The 18,368-nt window shown below is 44.0% G+C and overlaps 1 protein-coding gene across 4 annotated transcripts in view; it reads right to left on the reverse strand.

Annotated features, from left to right (window-relative positions):
- Window positions 1-2,196: 2,196 nt before the first annotated feature.
- The window catches only part of LRRK2 (leucine rich repeat kinase 2), an 816,940-nt gene continuing 800,768 nt past the window's right edge, over window positions 2,197-18,368 (reverse strand). For all 4 annotated transcript variants that reach the window (XM_082254234.1, XM_082254231.1, XM_082254232.1 and 1 more), the window contains 3 exons: window positions 16,868-16,927; window positions 16,614-16,744; window positions 2,197-2,211 (listed from right to left, as the gene is read on the reverse strand). In XM_082254234.1, the coding sequence (XP_082110360.1) occupies window positions 16,620-16,744; window positions 16,868-16,927 (185 nt within the window). In that variant the 3' untranslated portion in view covers window positions 2,197-2,211; window positions 16,614-16,619. The remainder of the gene's footprint in view (window positions 2,212-16,613; window positions 16,745-16,867; window positions 16,928-18,368) is intronic.

Consider the following 18,368-nt stretch of genomic DNA (forward strand, 5'->3'; position numbering starts at 1 on the left):
CTTTTCCCTGCATAAGAGCCTTCACCTCATTGGCTAGCATCTGGGAATAAGAATGTAATTCTGCCACACAGGCTTCTTTCTCCTTTAACTGCTGCTGGACACGTTGGGCTTCCCCTTTCCAACTTTCACAGTCCGCACGCCATTCATTTACCACATTGCTCAAAGTAGTGAGCTCATACACAGTACTCAGTAATTTAGCCTCTCTTTCACTTTTCTCGTTGTCGCTGAGAGACAATGTCGTTTTCAGAGCGACATTCTGTTCCTGCGACTCCTGCAGGTCTATTTTTGTAACTTCCAAACACTGAAGACTTTTTTCCAGCTGATTACGCAACTCCAACATTTCACACATGCTTTGCTTCTGCAAAGTCTGAATTTCACTTTCCTTTTCCATGAGGATGGTATCTTTCTCCATTATAGTCTCTCTGCGTTTTTGCAACTCGACCAAAAGAAGAGCAGTGGATTCTTCCCACTGTAACACATGAGACTTGAGTAGTTCATTCATTTCCTGCAAGTTTCTATGCTCCATTTTAAGCAATTCCAAGGCTTGTTCCTTTTCTTCCATTTTCCGTTGCAAGGCATCCAACTCAGCCCTGCACACATACTCGGTTTCCTCCAAACCGATGGCCTCCATTGGCTGCTGGCGTCTCTGTTTCCAGCCTGCCATGCTCTCTTGATGAGCCTTTTGTTGAGCTGCAAAGCTCCGTTGTTTCAGCATCTCCCCCATTTTGGGTTTACTTTTCATCTGAGCACACTGCGTCTCCATAGCAGTTTCATCAGTGTTGCTAGGGACAACACCCTTCCTCTTTAGTAGACTCTCTTTAGGCATGGATGGGGCTGGTTCAGACGGTAACATCCCCTCCATCCATAGAATCCGGTCTCTCATTTCATCTATCTTTGCATTCTTCAGGCGTTTTGAACGCCCCATCTTCAATAACTCCACAAACAAATTTTTCACAGTCCAGCAAAAATTTTTTCAGACCACTGTCTCTTTAACACATGTAGTTTTTCTCTCTCTCTTGCAAGATCTCTTTTCCTGCACACACAGTTTGTGCAGTCACTTGCACCAGACACAACAAAGTTCATCAAATAATTTTGAGACCGCTGTCTCTTTAAAACACTTTTTTTTTTCTGTCAGGATCTTCTCTCCTGCACACATAGATTGTGCAATCTCATGCACCAGATACAGTTCATCAAACATTTGCACTTCCTTGCAGGGATCTCTGCTTATGCCCACTGCATACCTCCACCATATGTGAGGGATTAGCTCGGTGGCGGGTGTGGATGACCCCTTGGGGGGTGCGTTTTTCCAGAGAGGTAGCCGACAAGTGCTTGCAAACAAACAGTGTGGTTTATTAAATGGTGTTTTCTTCACCAGGCTGTATGCAGCAAAACATCCAAAATAAAATAAAACAGAAAATAAATCCTTGCCTCTGTGGGCGGCTACCTTCTCACAACTGGAACCTGCCTAAGTGTCTGTCTCCAACCTACCGTCGGGCAGACTTCCTTGTCCTACAGTGGACACTCAATAGTCCTTTTATAATAGTTTCACAGGGCAACACAGTCCTTTTGTTTCTTTCACACAGAAACACTTCGTCTTCTCACCTTTGAGACGTATTCACCCTTGGTTACCGTCCCGGGCACACATCACTCCGGGGGGTCTTCTCCCAGGCCCACACATCCTGTCGGGAGGCACACGCTGACTGTCCTCCTGCTCCCAGCCCACATGGCTTCAGGATGCAGCTTCTGGAGGCAGCAAACAATAGGACTTTCTCTGAACAAATTATAGAGCCTTAACTCCCTCATTCTGAACAGGTGAAGGCCTTTCAACTTCCTGCTGGCTAGCTCTGTAGCCAACACCCTAAATTAATTAATGGACTTTCTAAGCAGGTGGGAATGTGTCTCCTCTCAGTGACTACATTCCCAGATTTACCTGACTTCCTGTCACAATAGTCAAATCAAAATTGCAGCAAAAGTCACATCAAAGTCGTACTGGAAATAATGCAACTTTGGAGAAGCGCTATTGTGAAAGGAGCCTAATTAGTTTCAAATTGCATGTATTTGTGATAGCAAATCAATTTTTACAAACAGATCAATGAGCGAGTTTGGTTTCCACATCTGTCCTGGAATCTGTATTCCTTCATGTTGCAATGATCCTTATATTTATAAAGATGATACAGAAAACTGAATACGTATAGCAATGAGCAGCATTTACTGTGTTAAAAAAAGAAAGAACGAAAGTTAATTTGTTTACTTGCCTAGCATAAACCAATATGCAGGTGAATAAAAATGATAACACTTAAAACGTTTCACGTGCTAGGTAACAAGTGCTATTTTCATACCTGAACACATGGTTTATTCACATTTATGTATAAATATGGTATGTAGATAATACACAATAGAGCTATCTGCTATCTGGGACTCCATAAGGGCTCATTCACACTTTTGACAGCTCTTGCCATCCCTCTGAAATGTGATGGATCATTTTTCAGGGTGGGGGTTTGACATGTGGCTGGGCGGTAACACCTTGCTTCCTCAGTGCTTTTTTTAAAACTGTAAGCCCTCAATACCATGCAGGAACTGCTTGAATGGGTCATTTTCAGCGACCATACTGCCTGCTAAATGCCACAGGGGGTATCAGCCTTGAAGCAAAGTATTGGGCTGCACCATGTGTGCAACCTCACCCGGCTGCCTTTACAAGTTAAGGGGGTGGTAAAAATTGCAGCTCAGTTGCCCATTTTTGCGGCTCCTGAGTGTGAACTAGGTCTTGGAAATTTTACCTCATTTTCATCCTGTTGAAACCATTTTCATTTGGACAAAAAGGTGACAGAAAATCTCTAACACCATTACAGTTAAATGCATTTTTTTGTTTACTGGAATGAGGAAGTTTAGGCTCACCATTCATTTTTTATTGCCATATGTGACCCTGTTGCAAATTCTCTCTCACATCCCATCCAGTAAAACTGCTGTTACTGTGACTTTCGGAGCACTAAATAGCAGTGAAATAATGACTTAAAGAGTTAAAATTGCCACAGCCGCAAAGTAGAACATTGCAGCTGCAGCATGTATACAGCCCCACCTGGCTGTAATGTTGGAATTTAGGTGGGCAGCTGCCTATTATTACTGCCCTCTGGCCGTCCATATGAAAGACCCCTGAAAGTCTGTGGAAGGGAGAACTGTCCATTAAAATATAATGGCTGACTGCAGCTATGTGTCTGTGTGTGTGACAGTGCCCAGAAGTCTCAATTGTTAAGTATCAATTTGATTCTAAAAGGAGTTACTGTCATTTGAAGTGGTCAGTAAAAAATGCAACCCTAAGGGTCAGTTCACACCACATGCAGTCCAGTACGTTTTTAATCTGCATGAAAAACGCATGAACAGTAGTTACCATGGATTCCAAAGTCCCTAGTTCACACCAGTGCCGACCGCCGCACGACTATTTACTGCGGCGGTCAGCCCCTCACAGGCAAAGCGGCGTAGGCCTACGTCGCTAGCCTGTGAGGCTCTAGGGAGCGAGCGCGCGCCGCCAGAGGCGCGCTCCCACTCGGTCACGGACCCCCCGCGCGTGTGCCCTCGTGATCGTCCGTTACACCAGGAGAAAGGCTGGCGGCTAATGTAAACAATCTTCCCTGTGTAAGAATGGAGATCATACGGTTCTGCTATGTAGGACCGTTGATCTCTGTTCTTACACCTCAAGCCACAGCCAATCACAGTTAGAAACATGCCCCTAGGGACACACTTAACCCCTGCCTTTAAAAAAAAAAGAAAAAAAAAAAAGTTAACCCCTTCACTGCCAGTGTCATTTTTACAGTAACAGTGCATATGTATAGCACTGATTACTGCAGTAATGTCACTGGTAACCCCAAAAGTGTCAAAAATGTCAGTCAAGGGTCTGATCTGTCCGCCGCAATGTCGCAGTCCCGCAAAAAAAACGCAGATCGCCGCCATTACTCGTTAAAAAAAAAAAACAACAAAAATGACAATCTTTCCCTTAGTTAGTAAACGCAATAACTTTTGCGCAAACCAATCAAAATACGCTTTTTTACCAAACATATGTAGCATAAAACAAATTGCCCTAAAATGTTAAAAATTTAATTTTTACATTTTTTGGGGGGAATTTCATATAAAAAAATGTGAAAAATATTGTTATTTTTGCAAAACCGACGCTCTTTTTTTTGTTTATAGCGCATGATCAAAAAATCGCACAGGTGATCAAATACCACCAAAAGAAAGCTCTGTTAGTGGGAAAAAAAGGACGTCAAATTAGTTTAGGTACAGCGTCACACGACCGTGCAATTGTCCGTTAAAGTCATGCAGTGCCGAATCGCAAAATAGGCCCTGGTCAGGAAGGGGGTAAAATCTTCCGGGGCTTAAGTGATTAACAAAAGTACAACATGTTACATTTTTTTTGGAACACATGTGGAACATGGCAACATGCATCAAAAACACAGGGTAATGTGTTTTTGCCTGTAATTTCGGTGGGTTGTTAGAAGCCGTCACCTGCTGACATCCTACCTATTGACGCACCCACCAGGCATTCTAACAAAGATAAGTCACCCTGCTGTCAAATGAGCTGGCATTTTAACCACTTGACCTCCGGAAGATTTACCTGCCTTCATGACGAGGGGGGTAATAGTGGTGATCAGCGACTTATAGTGGGACTGCGATATTGCAGCAGACAATCAGACACTGACACTTTGTTACTGTACTAATGGGAAGGGGTTAAACATCTAAGGCGATCAAAAGGTTAACTGTGTGCCTAACCAGTGTTTTATGTGTAAACTGTGTGCTGTTTGCAGGGAAATTATATATATATGTACATACACACACACACATACAAGATTCTTTACAGGAGGGCCACCCTGTAGCACTATATCTGCTATAGGGCGGTCCTTAAGTCATAAAAAAAACAGTGTGAGGGTGCCAACCAATTCATACCAGGCCCTTATGGTCTGGTATGTATTTTAAAGGGGACCCCATAGCAAAAAAAAAAAACAAATGGTGTGGGGTCCCTCCAAAATTCATACCAGACCTTTATCCGAGCATGCAGCCTGGCAGGTCAGGAAATCACACCAGGCATATGCCCTCAAGGTGATGGGTGCGGGTCCTTGGGGCAGGGACTGCCTTCCCAAAGCACCTTGTCCCCACATTGAGGAGGACAAGGGCCTCTTCCCCATAACCCTGGCCTATTGGTTGTGGGGGTACAGGGGTAACTTATTGGAATCTGGAAGCCCCCTTTAACAAGGGTGCCCACAGTTCCCGGCCCCCCATAGAACCCCTACTTATAAGGGTACATAGAACCCCTACTCATTCACCAACAAAATGTCAACAGTACAAAAAAAAGCGCTGCCTGCTGAACCCGGCCTCTCCATCACTTGACACTTGTTGAAGGATAGTACTGCTTTCCCCCACTAAACACTGAGTGACTCCGCCACACGATGTTCCCCAGAGACCCGGCTGTATGTAAGGGGCAGCGTCACCCATTGATGTAACTGGATGACTTCTACCTCCAACGACGTCATGTGACCTTCCTCAGAGATCACCTGGACTCCACCCCTGGAGGGCACGGGATAGCCCCGGAGACCATGCCCTTATGACATCATGAGGGGCAGGTGACCCAGTGACATCAGGTGGTCCTGCCCCGCTGTTTACTTAGTGGTGAGAGAAAGTGGCACTGTCATTCAGTGTCAAGTGACAGGAGCAGTTGTATACGGAGGGAGGCATTTTTTTCGTGTCGGTCGGTGTTCATCACGATTGAATATGGATCCACATTGGGGGACATTTTTCTTTTTTAAATAAGGGACCTGTCAAAACACTTGTTTTTTTTTTTGCTTTTGACATTTTTTTTGGTGAATGAGTAGGGGTACTATGTAGCCTTACGCATTCACATGGGGGGCTGGTATCTGGGGCCCCAATGTTAAAGGGGGCTTTAAGATTCTGAAAAGTCACGCCTGCTCCCCCACAACCACCAGGCTAGGGTTATGCTTTGGGGGGTAATGCCTGGCATGGTTAGGGGGGGGGGGGGAGATGGACGGACACTCGCTTGCCATCCAACTTTTTCTGGCCTGAATGCTTGGATAAGGGTCTGGTATGACTTCTTGGGGAGACCCCCTGTCAATTTTTTATGTGGTGTGGGGTTCCCCTTAAAATCCATACCAGAACTTAGGGCCTGGTAAATATTTTGTGGGGGGAACCCATGCATTTTTTTTATTTGGCATAGGGTCCCTTTCAAAATCCGGATAGAGAGGGTAGGACCCCCACATTTTTTTTCATTTTTTTTATTATTTATTTTTACATGCTGGCTTTTTTGTTTATAGCATGGACGACTCATCGTTTTTAGGAAGGCATCGGGTGGCAGCTTCCAACAACCAACAGAATGTACAGACAAAGAGGCACCAAAAACACATGTACATCCAGGATTTTACAGTAAGTTCTTACAAAAATCCAGTTTTCTCTATCGTCCATTGACAGACGCAGCTCTCATACTTCTTAGACCATTGGGACGTCCCAAAGCAGTGCAGGCATGAGGGTTGGAGAGAACGCAACCAGATAGTAAATGTAAACTCCAAAGGCTAAACTTAGCTAACTAGGTAACAAGAAGCTTAACCAGGAACAGGAGCTCACCCATGAAAGAAGAAAACCCCTAAAGAGAAATAAACAATTCTCTTCTGAAACAGCAGCCTGCAAAACCTTGCGGCCAAAGGAAGCATCCAAAGATGCCAACAAATGTACCCCATAGAATTTTGTAAAAGTTTGCACAGACGACCAATTAACTGCTTTACAAACTTGAACTACGGAGGCGTGATGGCGAAAAGCCCAAGGAGGCACTCAGCGCTCTACTAGAATGCGCCTTCACAGGGAAAGGAGGCACCAGACGAATACAGTAAGCCTGAACCATTGTCTGCCTGATCCATCTGGAAATGGTCGCAGCAGATGCAGCCAAACCTTTCCGAGGTCCATAGGTAAGGACAAAGAGAGAGTCCGATTTTCTAAAAGACTCAGTTACCGCCAGATAAACCCTTATCGCCCGAACCACATCCAGAGACTGCAAGGCAATTTCCATGGGATGCTGAGGCTTAGGACATAGAGAAGGCAACACAATGTCTTCATTGAGATGAAAATTCGACACCACCTTAGGAAGAAAAGACAGATTCGGTCAGAGCACCACTTTATCTCTGCGGACCACCAAATAGGGCGAACAGGACAGAGCCGCCAACTCAGACACTCTGCGGGCAGAGGTAATTGCCACCAGAAAGGCAATCTTCTTGGATAAAGAAAGCAGAGAAATTTCCCCCTAATAATCTCAAAGGGAGGCTTTTGAAGAACGGACAAAACCAGATTGAGATCCCACGGAGGAAATGGGGATCTCTGCGGGGGATCCAGAAGACGCACCCCCAGGAATAAAGGTGCGAATCAGGGCATTAGCAACCAACAGACATTGGAAGTAAATGGCCAAGGCAGACACTTGGCCCTTGATAGTGCCCAAAGCCAACTGCTGCTCAACCTCTCTTTGTAAAAAGGCCAAAACCCTAGCTATAGAAAACAAGCGAGGGTGCAGCTGCAGCGATTCACACCAGGAAATGTACGATTTCCATGTACGATGATAGATCTTCCTGGACATCGACTTCCTGGCCTTCAAAAGTGTAGGAATCACCGAGTCAGAAGAACCTCTACCCCTCAACACCTCGCTTTCAACAGCCATGCCATTAAAGCCTGCGACTGTAAAGCAGGATGGAAGATCGGTCCCTGGGACAGCAGATCCTCCCGCACAGGAAGTCTCCACAGGAGGATCGACAACCATTTTTACTAGGTCTGCGTACCAAGACCGATGAGGCCAGTCTGGGGCCACCAGAACGACCAGAATTCTTTCCACCGCCACCCTGCGAATAAACCTTGGCAGGACTTTGAGCGGAGGGAAGGCATAAATTAGCCGATACTGGCTCCAAGGAGCCACCAAAGCGTCTGTGGTGTCGGCCATAGGGTACAGAGACCTGGCCACAAACCTCTGGACTTTTCTGTTGAGGCAAAACGCAAACAGATCCATCTCTAGAGTCCCCCACCGGGCACACAGGAGATGAAACACCTCCGTATGAAGAGACCATTCCCCATGATCCAGCACCTGATGACTCGGGTAATCCCCTTGCCAATTCTCCAAACCCCGGAATGTGGACTGCGTAAAGAGCCTGAACATTGTCTTCCGCCCATACCAGAATCTCGGCCACCTCCATGGCCGGGACCTTGGTAATAACTACGGGAGCGGAAGCGAGACCAAAGGGTAGCGCAACAAATTGAAAATCTTCCTCTGCCACCGCAAAGCGAAGGAATCATTGGTGTCCCTCGAAGATGGGGATATGCAAATACGCATCTTTGATATCGATGGAGGCCAGAAAATCCCCCTGATTCAAAGATGCCACCACCGACCGAATGGACTCAATTTGAAACCTCTGCATCCGCACAAAGCAGTTCAGAGCCTTGAGATCCAGGATTGGACATACCTTGCCCTCCTTTCTGGGCACCGTGAACAGGTTTGAATAGAAACCTTGAAACCGCTCCTGCAGAGGAACCAGCACAATCACTCCTTGAGAAAGGAGATCCTGCACAGCCTCCCGGAGATCCTTAAAACGATCCGGAGACAGGCAAAGATTTGACTGAAAGAACCTGTCCACCGGCTGGGACCGAAATTCGATCTTGTACCCTGAACAAATCAGTTTGTGAACCCATTTGTCTTGAACAAGCGCAGACGTTCCCCCACCCCAGAAACGGGTGAGGGCGCCCCTTCATGCTGAAGAGGACTTGTCCGCAGAACCAGAATGACTGGTCTTGGGCTTGCCCCAGGGCATCTTAGTCCCTCCAGAATCTCTAAACGGCTTACCTTTTTTTTGCGCTCAGAGGCACGAAAGAACTGTCTATGAGTGGTGAAGGAAGGTCCCCGCTTATTACGGGGTGCTTTACCTTTGGAGGATTGAGGAAGAGTATTCTTCCCACCAAAGCGGCTTCCACTAAAGCGCATTCCCGCACTGAAGAGGACAGGTCCTCTTCACCATATGATTGCGAGGACAGCGACCCCTCAGGTAGGGGGGCGTTCATGGCGACCATATCAGTCTCTGGACCCCACCAATGATGATGAAGGCAGCAGCCGTTTGCGACTAGTAACCTTTTCATAACAAAATCGACCTTGGTCACCAGGCTTTCCAGTGCTGCTGAAGTCGCGGAGTCCCCTTTACAAATATACAGATAGCAGATACAGATAGCAAGACCACCAAGGGACAAGGTGGGGCTGCATTTACTCCCCATACCATGGACCGGGTGGGCTCCGCTCCGAACAGACAACCTCCCACCCAAAGTGGGGGTGCTGCCAGCGGAGGGGTACGCTGCGACTCAGGGCGTTCCAGGTCGTATCGTCCCAGCGAGACATCCACCCACAGGCTCGTCCCCATTCAAAAAGGGGCTCCGTCGTAACGAGGCATAGTGCTCACGCTCGTAGGCCAGGCTGGGAGACCTTAAGGATCTAAATTATCCAGTGTGAAACCTCAGCCTGCATTGCTTGTAGATCACCAGGTAGATCCCCCTGAACACTAACTAGCAAAGTGAGTAAAGATAAATAAAACAAAATATTCTTAAAAGAATAAAAAAACTGAGACCGAAGTCCCAGCAGGAAACCTAGGTCCTACTCTTTTACTAGGCAGAAACAAACTGTTTTGCTGGAGCAGGGTGTGTGGGGTTATGCCTATAGGGACAGACCTGTGGGCGTCGTGAATTGTTTTTTTTTCCCTTGCCTAGTACTACTCCTGCAGGGGGCAGCATAACCCAATGGTCTAAGAAGTATGAGAGCTGCGTCTGTCAATGGGCGATAGTGACAATTATTTTCTTATACTTTTCCTGCTACCTCCTGATCATCTCATCCTGCTTCACAGTCTCTGTGTGAAGATCTATGCACTTCCACCCCTTCTGATGTCTCTGTGTTCGCTGCCTGTGCTGCTGCTGCTATCTATTGATCTGTGGCCCTTCCCCTATCCTGCTGTTTCTAGATCTTCCATGAAAGCTGGGAATACACTAGCAAAATTTAATTCAACATTTTTAGTTGTAAGAATGCTCTAAGATCATTTTTTAATCATTAATGGGGTAAAATTAATGTTAGTTTTAAACCACAGTGATGAAAAAATTTGAAGGATCAGGATGGAAAATGTTCTTGAATGTACGACTTTCTAACAGTGGATGTGGTTTTTGTTTGGTAAAGTTTATTCCAAAATTGAATGTTAAAAGATAACAAAATCTTAACCTACTTTCAAATGGCATTGCAATTATCTGATCATTTTTTATGAATTTTCCTAAAAAATTTTGTAAAAATTTTTGTTCAAAATTCTGCTAGTGTATACCCATCTTAAGATGGGTAATACCACAAGGTACACTGCGGAATGAGTCGAGATATATTAGACTTGGAGAAATGATCACCTACAGGGTATACTGGTGACTAGTCCTTAGCATTTGCTTGACTAAAACATTAGTTATCCCAGGAAATCAGCATTTCTTACTGGAAAATCCAGTCTAATGTAATTTGTGTACATTTTACAAGGAGCTATTCATTTCTGTCATATTAGTGAAGGGTGTCACTTTTGAGATTCCTAGGTCTCTGGCTGTTTATCTGATGCTTTGAATTGTAATGCTGAGTAGCTCATTTTTAAATAGCTTAATTTTCTCTGGGAGGCCTTCCTGGGAGTTTTCCACGGGCAGCAGCAGATATTAGCCTCAAGAGATCTGATATTGATTTTATGGACCACCCTAAATACATTGTGAGTGTAGCTTAGTGTTAGCCTATCATATTAACATGGCATGTAGTTAATTTATTGTATACTACTTACTTTTGTATGTTATATTTTAGAACTGATATACCCCACCTTTCCACTGGAGGAAATTGTCTTCCGAAACATGTTGGGATCTGCTTGAGGATTACACCCAAACTGACCAAGCTACATGGCAGATCAGCCCTACCTTGGTCTGTTTAGAGACACAGTGGAGATCTTACTGCTCATTATTCCTGTGGGATATGAGAGTTTAACTTTTATGGTTTATGTGAATAAAGTACCTATCTTTACGGTATCACACTATGGTCTTTCCCATTTTTTTTCCATTAATTGATACTCATGGAATGTTTATGAGCCACTGACCACCCTATTGGAATATATCCATACACAGCCCCTTAACTGGTGTGCTGGATATGCGCAGTATTACCAGATTTCTGGTGAGTTCATTACCTAGAGCAGGCATGTCCAACCTGTGGCCCGGAACCCCAGGCCCACTGCCCCCTGACAATTTTTTTTTGCTGGGGAGGAAAGAAGTCGGGTCGGGGCATGGCCACAGCGGCTTCCGACTAATGGTAGGCAGAGGCTGTCTTGGAGGGGAGGCGAGCATGTGCAGTGTTTCTCACTCCTACCACCATGACCACTTCAAATCACTGAAGTGGTCATGATGTTAGAGTGTTCCTTTAACTACCTCAATACTGGGCACTTAAACCCCCTTCCTTCCCAGACCAATTTTCAGCTTTTAGCGCTGTTGCAATTTGAATGACAATTGCGCGGTCATGCAACGCTGTACCTAAACCAAATTTGTGTCATTTTTTCCCCACAAATAGAGCTTTCTTTTGGTGGTATTTGATCACCGTCAGGTTTTTTCTTTTTTGGTGCACAAATAAAAAAAGACTGAAAAGTTTGAAAAAAAAAAAAAGTTTTTTTGTTTAGGTTATAAAATTTTGTAAATAGATATGTTTTTTCCTGCACTGATGAGCACTGATGATGCCGCACTGACAGGCACTGATGAGGAGACACTGATGGGGTGGCACTGATGGGGTGGCACTGATATGCAGCACTGATGGGCACTGATAGGTAGCACTGATATGCAGCACTGATGGGCACTGATATGTGGCACTGATAGATAGCACTGATATGCAGCATTGGTGGGCACTGATAGGCAGCGCTGATGGGCACTGATAGGCAGCACTGATGGGCACTGATTGGCGGCACTGATGGGCACTGATAGGTGGCACTGTTGGGCGGCAATGATCGGCACTGATCGGCACTGATGGGGGGCACTGATCGGCACTGATAGGCAGCACTGGTGGGCAGTAATGGGCACTGGTGGGCGGCACTGATAGATGGCAATAACGGCACTGGTGGGCAGCACTGATAGATGGCATTGGTGGGCAACACTGATAGGGAGGGCACTGGGGGGCTCTCTGAGCCCTGCTTGCCATCCCTTGTGGTCATGGGTGGGCATCCCTGGTGGCTTAGTGGCACCCCTCCCCCCCCAAGGCTGTACTGGTAATCAATCATCTGATTACCAGCACAGACCCCCCCTGTGATCAGTGAGTAATTAGAAATACTCACTGATCACCCCAGCAGCAGCACCGATCCTCTTCTCTTCTCCTCACTGACAGGATCTGTCAGGAGGAGAAGAGATCGAAGCCGTTACAACGGCTGTATTGACATTACATGACGGCTGTGATTGGACACTGCCGTCATGTGATCAGGAGGGCCAATCACAGGGCCCTCCTGCCGAATGATGTTGCTCTGTGTCCGAGGGACACAGGCACATCGAGATCGCGCCGCTGCGCGTGCCCGCGGCGGCGCGATCTCTCTCCTTCTGAAGGACGTTCCAGAACGTCCATTCAGAAGGACGAGACTCCCACCCGGCCGTATATTTACAATGGCCCGGGTGGGAGGTGGTTAATATCTCTCAGAAGAAGTAAACCTCTGTATACTGATTCAATTTCATTTGATCATCTTCTAGTTGTGTTAAATTAGTGCGGGGGGGGGGGCGGAGGCGCGGGAAGGGCGCGGCGGCATTTTACTTCTATACCTTAACTATAGTATATATTTTTTATATGCGGCCCGAGAAAATTTCTCTACACTCAATGTGGCCTAGAGAAGCCAAAAGGTTGGACACCCATGACCTAGAGGGAGCGGTATCACTTTTGCACGTGGTGTGGTGAGTGACATTATATCAAGAATGTCAACATTTGCACTTTAATTCATTTCAACTATATGTGTTTTTATGGACTTTGAGATCATTATTCTCTGCACTTTGTCATCACAGGGTGTATTCTGTGCGCCACTGGTCATTCTCTTTTTTGGGATTTAGACTTGTTTTACATTGTTAATATTTTTAAAGTGGCCAGCACTGTTTCATGTTCAACTCATTTGTATATTTAATCTTTGAATGGACTTTTATCTTCAATATATTCTCTTTCGTTTTTGACGAGGCGCAGCCGTAGGTTTTTATCCATAGGGCACTATTTTGGATGTACCTGTATTTTTCAGGGTATATGCAATATTGAATGGTACTATGTTCTAATTTTATGACACTATCCTGTGTGAAATTATGACATTGTTTTATTTGACCTATGGGTCTTTTTTCAACTTTTTGTAATAAAGATTAGCATTTGCCTTTAAATGTATCCGTGATTCTGCCTTATAAGTCCTGTTGGGGGTCCCCTTCTCATATTGTAAACAATTGCAGAATGCTTATACTGGGTCTTTATAAATATGGGGGGGGGGGGGGTACTGCGCTTCAAGGGTATTAGATGCGAATCGCTATAAGGTATAAATGAATATAAATATAAATTGATGTTCAATAAAATAAATAAATATAAATCTTATTATTCCAGAGGGAGATATTGATAATGTGCAATATTTAAATGATCAATGTAAAATTTATACTGGGTCTTTTTACTCAATGAACTGAAGTCAGACAAGCAGGCATTTAGCACTTTCAGATGCAATGGTGGACCTTTATTTCCCTTATGGCAAGGTCACTTTTAACAGAAGAATTTTTTTCCAATTGGCTGTATAGAGGATATACGCAGGGAAGAACTCCACCCACTGGCTAAAGAAAATTTAGGATTTTACCTAACTAAAGGTTTTAAAATGTTTATTTTTTAGTCACAACCATAATAAAGAAAGGATGTAGAAAAGCAGTATACTATATAAAGTACAGAAAGCATAGTGTTAATCAACATACAGGTGCATTTTAAAAAATCTGAAAATCATAAAACTAATTTATTTCAGTAATTCAAATCAAAAAGTGAAACTCATATTATATAGATTCATTACACACATAGTAATATATTTCAAGCATTTCTTTCTTTTAATTTCGATGATTATGGTTAACAGCTAGTGAAAACCCCAAATTCAGTAAAATTATTATATTACATAAGACCAATAAAAAAAAGGATTTTTAATACAGATATGTTTGCTTACTGAAAAGTAAAGTATGTCCATGTGCAGTATACTATGGACTCAGTACTTGGTGGGGGCTCTTTTTGCATCAATTACTGCATCAGTGCGGCGTGGCTTGGAGGCAATCAGCCTGTGGCACTGCTGAGGTGTTATGGATGCCCAGGTTGCTTTGATAGCGGCCCTCAGCTCATCTGCATTGTTGGGTCTGGTGTCTCTCATCTTGCTCTTGACAATACCCCCCAGATTCTCAATGGGGTTTAGGTCAAGCGAGTTTGCTGGCCAATCAAGCACAGTGATACCATAACCTTTAAACCAGGTATTGGTAATTTTGGCAGTGTGGGGAGGTGCCAAGTCCTGCTGGAAAATGAAATCAGCATCTCTATAAAGCAGAAGGAAGCATGATATGCTCTAGAATTTCCTGATAGAGGGCTAAATATCCAAATGAAATGCAAAATTTATTTTCATCCGCAAAAAGGACTTTGGGCCACTGAGCCAGTCCATATTCTCCTTAGCCCAGGTAAGATGCTTCTGATGTTGTCTCTGGTTTAGGAGTAGCTTGACACAAAGAACTGTAGTTGAAGTTGAAGGAACTGTAGCAGTTGTAGCCCATGTTCTGGATAAGTCTGTGTGAGGTGGCTCTTGAAGCACTGACACCAGCCGTAGTCCACTCCTTGTGAATCTCCCCCAAATTCTTGAATTGCCTTTGCTTCACAATCCTCTCAAGGCTGCGGTTATCCCTGTTGCTTGTGCACCTTTTTCTACCACACTTTTTCCTTCCACTCAAATTTCCATTATTATGCTTGGATACAGCACTCTGTAAACAGCCAGCTTCTTTTGCCTTTTGTGTAGGGTGTCAATGACTGTCTTCTGGGCAACTGGTAAGTCAGCAGGCTTTCCCATGATTGTGTAACCTTCTGAACCAGACTGAGAGACCACTTTACAGGTGTTTTGAGTTAATTAGCTGATTAAAGTGGGACACCGTGAGTACAATCTAGAACTTTTTACTTTGGGTTTTCCCTAGCTGTAAGCTATAATCATCAAAGTTAAATGAAAGGGTTGCTTGAAATAGATCACTCTGTAACAAATCTATTTAACCACTTCTGGACCGGAAGGATTTGCCCCCTTAATGACCAGGCCATTTTTTGCGATTCGGCACTGTGTTATTTTAACTGACAACTGCGCGGTCGGGCGTCGCTGTACCCAAATAAAATAGACATCCTTTTTGGTGGTATTTGATCACCTCTGCGGTTTTTTGATCATGCGCTATGAACAAAAAAAGAGCGACAATTTTGAAAAAAAAAAAAAGCAATATTTTTCACTTTCTGCTACATAACATTCCCAATAAAAAAAAAATGTAAAAATCAAATGTTTTCATCATTTTTGGCCAATTTGTATTCTGCTACATGTTTTTGGTAAAAAAAAATCCCAATAAGTGTATTTTGATTGGTTTGCGCAAACTAGGGGAAAGATTTATGTCATTTTTATTTTTTTTTCTATAAATGGCGGCGATCTGCGATTTTTAGCGGGACTGCGACATTGCGATGGACAGATCGGACACCTGAGATTTTTGACACTTTTGGGGGTCCAGTGACTACAGTGATCAGTGCTAAAAATATGCACTGTTACTGTAATAATGACACTGGCAGGAGGGTTAAATGTGTAACTAGGGGGTGATTCTAACTGTGTGGGGGCCAGACTTGGTGGATGGAAACAGGGCTCCTGTGTTCTGAAATAACAGGAACACAGGAGCCCTGTTTCAATCAGTGACAGATGAGCGGTATGCCGTGTTTACAATGGCACACCGCCTTCTGTCAGTCCCTGCAGCGATCGCCGGGTTCCCGTTGCTTAGTTGCAGGGCTAGAGAGACCCGCTCCCGAGAGCCACCGTACGGGTACGGCGGTTTGCGCAGGAGAGCCAGCCTGCCGCAGTATATCTGGCCGCGGCGGCTGGCCGGGAAGCGGATAATATATGAATTTTACTTTTTGAATTGAATTAATGAAAAAAATTAATTTTTTGACGATAGTCTATTTTTTTGAGATGCACCTGTACATTCTGCCTCTAATCCAAAAGCAAATGCGTTCATGCAGACCATGGACTTACAAAAAAAAAATGAGAATTATGATGTATGGGACATATTTCCCTAATGTAAGCTGGTTGAAAGTTCATAACCCTCAGACTTGCCTAGTCCAATAGCACTAATGAAAGGACTTTGCAGACCTCAACAGCTTGAATTGGCTAATACAGAACAAATCTTTCAAACCACAACTATATGCTAGCCTCTACATTTCTCTCATAAAAGGTATCTGGAATTTGTTAGGTAGATTGTTCACTATAAAACAAATGGCATCAGTACACCACAAACATTTACTGTATGTATTAACTTACCTCCAATTACAAGTCTAGTGACAACCCCCGTGCTTTTTCTGCCAGCTCTTGTCTAATTTCATTGTGTTTTTTAAGGTGTTGAACCTCATGTGGGAGGTTTGTATCCCACACAGATAGAAAAGATTGTATTTCTACAGCAAAATATAAGAAGAAAAAAGTTTTTTTGCAAAGGCAATGTAAAATGAACATATACACATTTTAAGAGGGGTTTTTTTTTTAATATAAAAATATACACACACCCACACACAAAATACCTTTTTGTGGTGTGCAGCGGCATCCCAAAATTAGTACAACATTTTTAACACTTCCTTTATCTGGAAAAAAAACAAAGTTACAAAGCATTGTTATATGGATTCAGAGACTCACCAAAGACAGCAAAATAACAGCAGATCTGGGTGCCTGACTGGAGTAAAAGATAACGGGATCTATATCAGAGTTACACACTTGTTAGGGTTGAATAAAGACACCAATATATCCATTTCAATCTGTGTGGGTTTGTGTATGTATGTGTTTATGTCACTACAATATCCCATAACCCTGTATATTGCTTTCACTAAGTAAAAAAAAAAAACATTTCTGTGTCCCCCTAGGTGTACTGACCATGATAATCATGGCTGCTGATCCATGATACCATGGTCAGTTTAAGTGCCTCCGTCATCCCACTGTGTGCTCAGAGTCTCTCCCCCTCCCTTCCCTGCCTATCATTTCTGTGTGTTAGAGTCAATCTCCTCCCCACCCCTCCCCTCTTGCAGCTATTACCTGCACCTGTAAAGTAAGATTTACAAATAACTGGCATCCCCTCTGCTGTATGAAGATTTAAAATACTATGTCAGATTTTCTAAAGCTAGAATCCTAAATACCTTCTTGCACACATTGCTGTGCAGTCACGTGATCTCCCTCTGCTGGCCAGCTGACATCAGAGGGGAATCTCATCCCCTCCTGCTGCACCCCTTATATTGGGGAAGGGGAGTCAAGGGAGGTCACATGACCGCACAGCATAGCTGTGCAAAAAGGAATTCAGGATTAGAATTTAAAAAAAACTGACAAACAGTACTTTATATCTTCATACAACAGAGGGCATGCCAGCTATTTGTAAATCTGACTTTAAAACCACTTTAAACAAATTGCTAATCTATGGTATGTCTCCATTGCTGCCTAAGACAAAAAAGTGAAAACCATTTTGTAGATTGCAACAATGCTAACCAGTGCCACGTTCACACTGGCAATAAAAGCAGGTGTTTTAGGGGCATTTTTAACGCTCCTCAAACCCCTATGAAAATGCTACTATAGACAGCACACAGTGCTGTTCACATTATCAAAACATAAATCGTTTGCGTCGTCTTGCTTTGCTTCAAATTTGAAGCCTCATATCAGGTCTTAAAAAGTTTGAAGCCTTTCAACACCTCTTATTCAAGTCTGTGGTGTTATTCAAGTCTGTGGTAAAGCTCCACAAGCACACTGGCAGGCATTTACAGCATGTTAAAATGAGTTAAAAAAATATAATGTCCCACAATGCCCTGTAATGATAGAGGAGAGCATAGAGTGTCCTGCAGTCACCTACTTCTATACAATTCCTGTTTGTGCTTCTTGAAGATGGCTGACATACATTTCTGAGGGTATGTGCATTATTATGATACAGGGCATGAAAGTGCCCTTTAGAATATCTCTGGGAGACAGTTGGATGTACCCAATAGCGCCTGGATGCCCCCCTCCTCTTCCTTTACTCAGCCAATTGCTCATACATCAGCATCATCT

This window comes from Pelophylax lessonae, assembly GCF_965119305.1.
Source record: "Pelophylax lessonae genome assembly, chromosome: 4".
Lineage (NCBI taxonomy): Eukaryota > Metazoa > Chordata > Amphibia > Anura > Ranidae > Pelophylax > Pelophylax lessonae.